The sequence below is a fragment of the Phaethon lepturus genome, unplaced genomic scaffold (genome assembly GCF_000687285.1).
Source record: "Phaethon lepturus isolate BGI_N335 unplaced genomic scaffold, ASM68728v1 scaffold49979, whole genome shotgun sequence".
In the NCBI taxonomy this organism is placed as follows: Eukaryota; Metazoa; Chordata; class Aves; order Phaethontiformes; family Phaethontidae; genus Phaethon; species Phaethon lepturus.
Window position 1 is genome coordinate 774 of NW_010566478.1, and position 348 is coordinate 1,121.

The window sequence follows — 348 nt, forward strand, 5'->3', positions numbered from 1 at the left end:
CTTCTACCCCATCAACCTCATCATCCCCTGCATCCTCATCACCTCCCTCGCCATCCTCGTCTTCTACCTCCCGTCTGACTGCGGCGAGAAGATGACGCTCTGCATCTCTGTCCTGCTCGCCCTCACTGTCTTTCTGCTGCTCATTTCCAAGATCGTGCCACCCACCTCGCTGGACGTGCCACTGGTGGGCAAGTACCTCATGTTCACCATGGTGCTGGTGACCTTCTCCATCGTCACCAGCGTTTGCGTCCTCAACGTGCACCACCGCTCACCCACCACGCACACCATGCCGCCCTGGGTCCGCACCCTATTCCTCCGCAAGCTCCCGGCGCTGCTCTTCATGAAGCA

General features: G+C 59.8%; 1 protein-coding gene across 1 annotated transcript in view; it reads left to right on the forward strand.

Moving 5' to 3' along the window:
• Positions 1-343, forward strand: part of LOC104627331 (neuronal acetylcholine receptor subunit beta-2-like) — a gene marked incomplete at its 3' end in the record, with an annotated part of 1,089 nt that extends 746 nt beyond the window's left edge. The window contains exon 2 of the mRNA XM_010295491.1: positions 1-343. This exon is cut by the window's left edge and continues 336 nt beyond it. Within this exon, the coding sequence (XP_010293793.1) occupies positions 1-343 (343 nt within the window).
• Between the last annotated feature and the right edge of the window lie 5 nt (positions 344-348).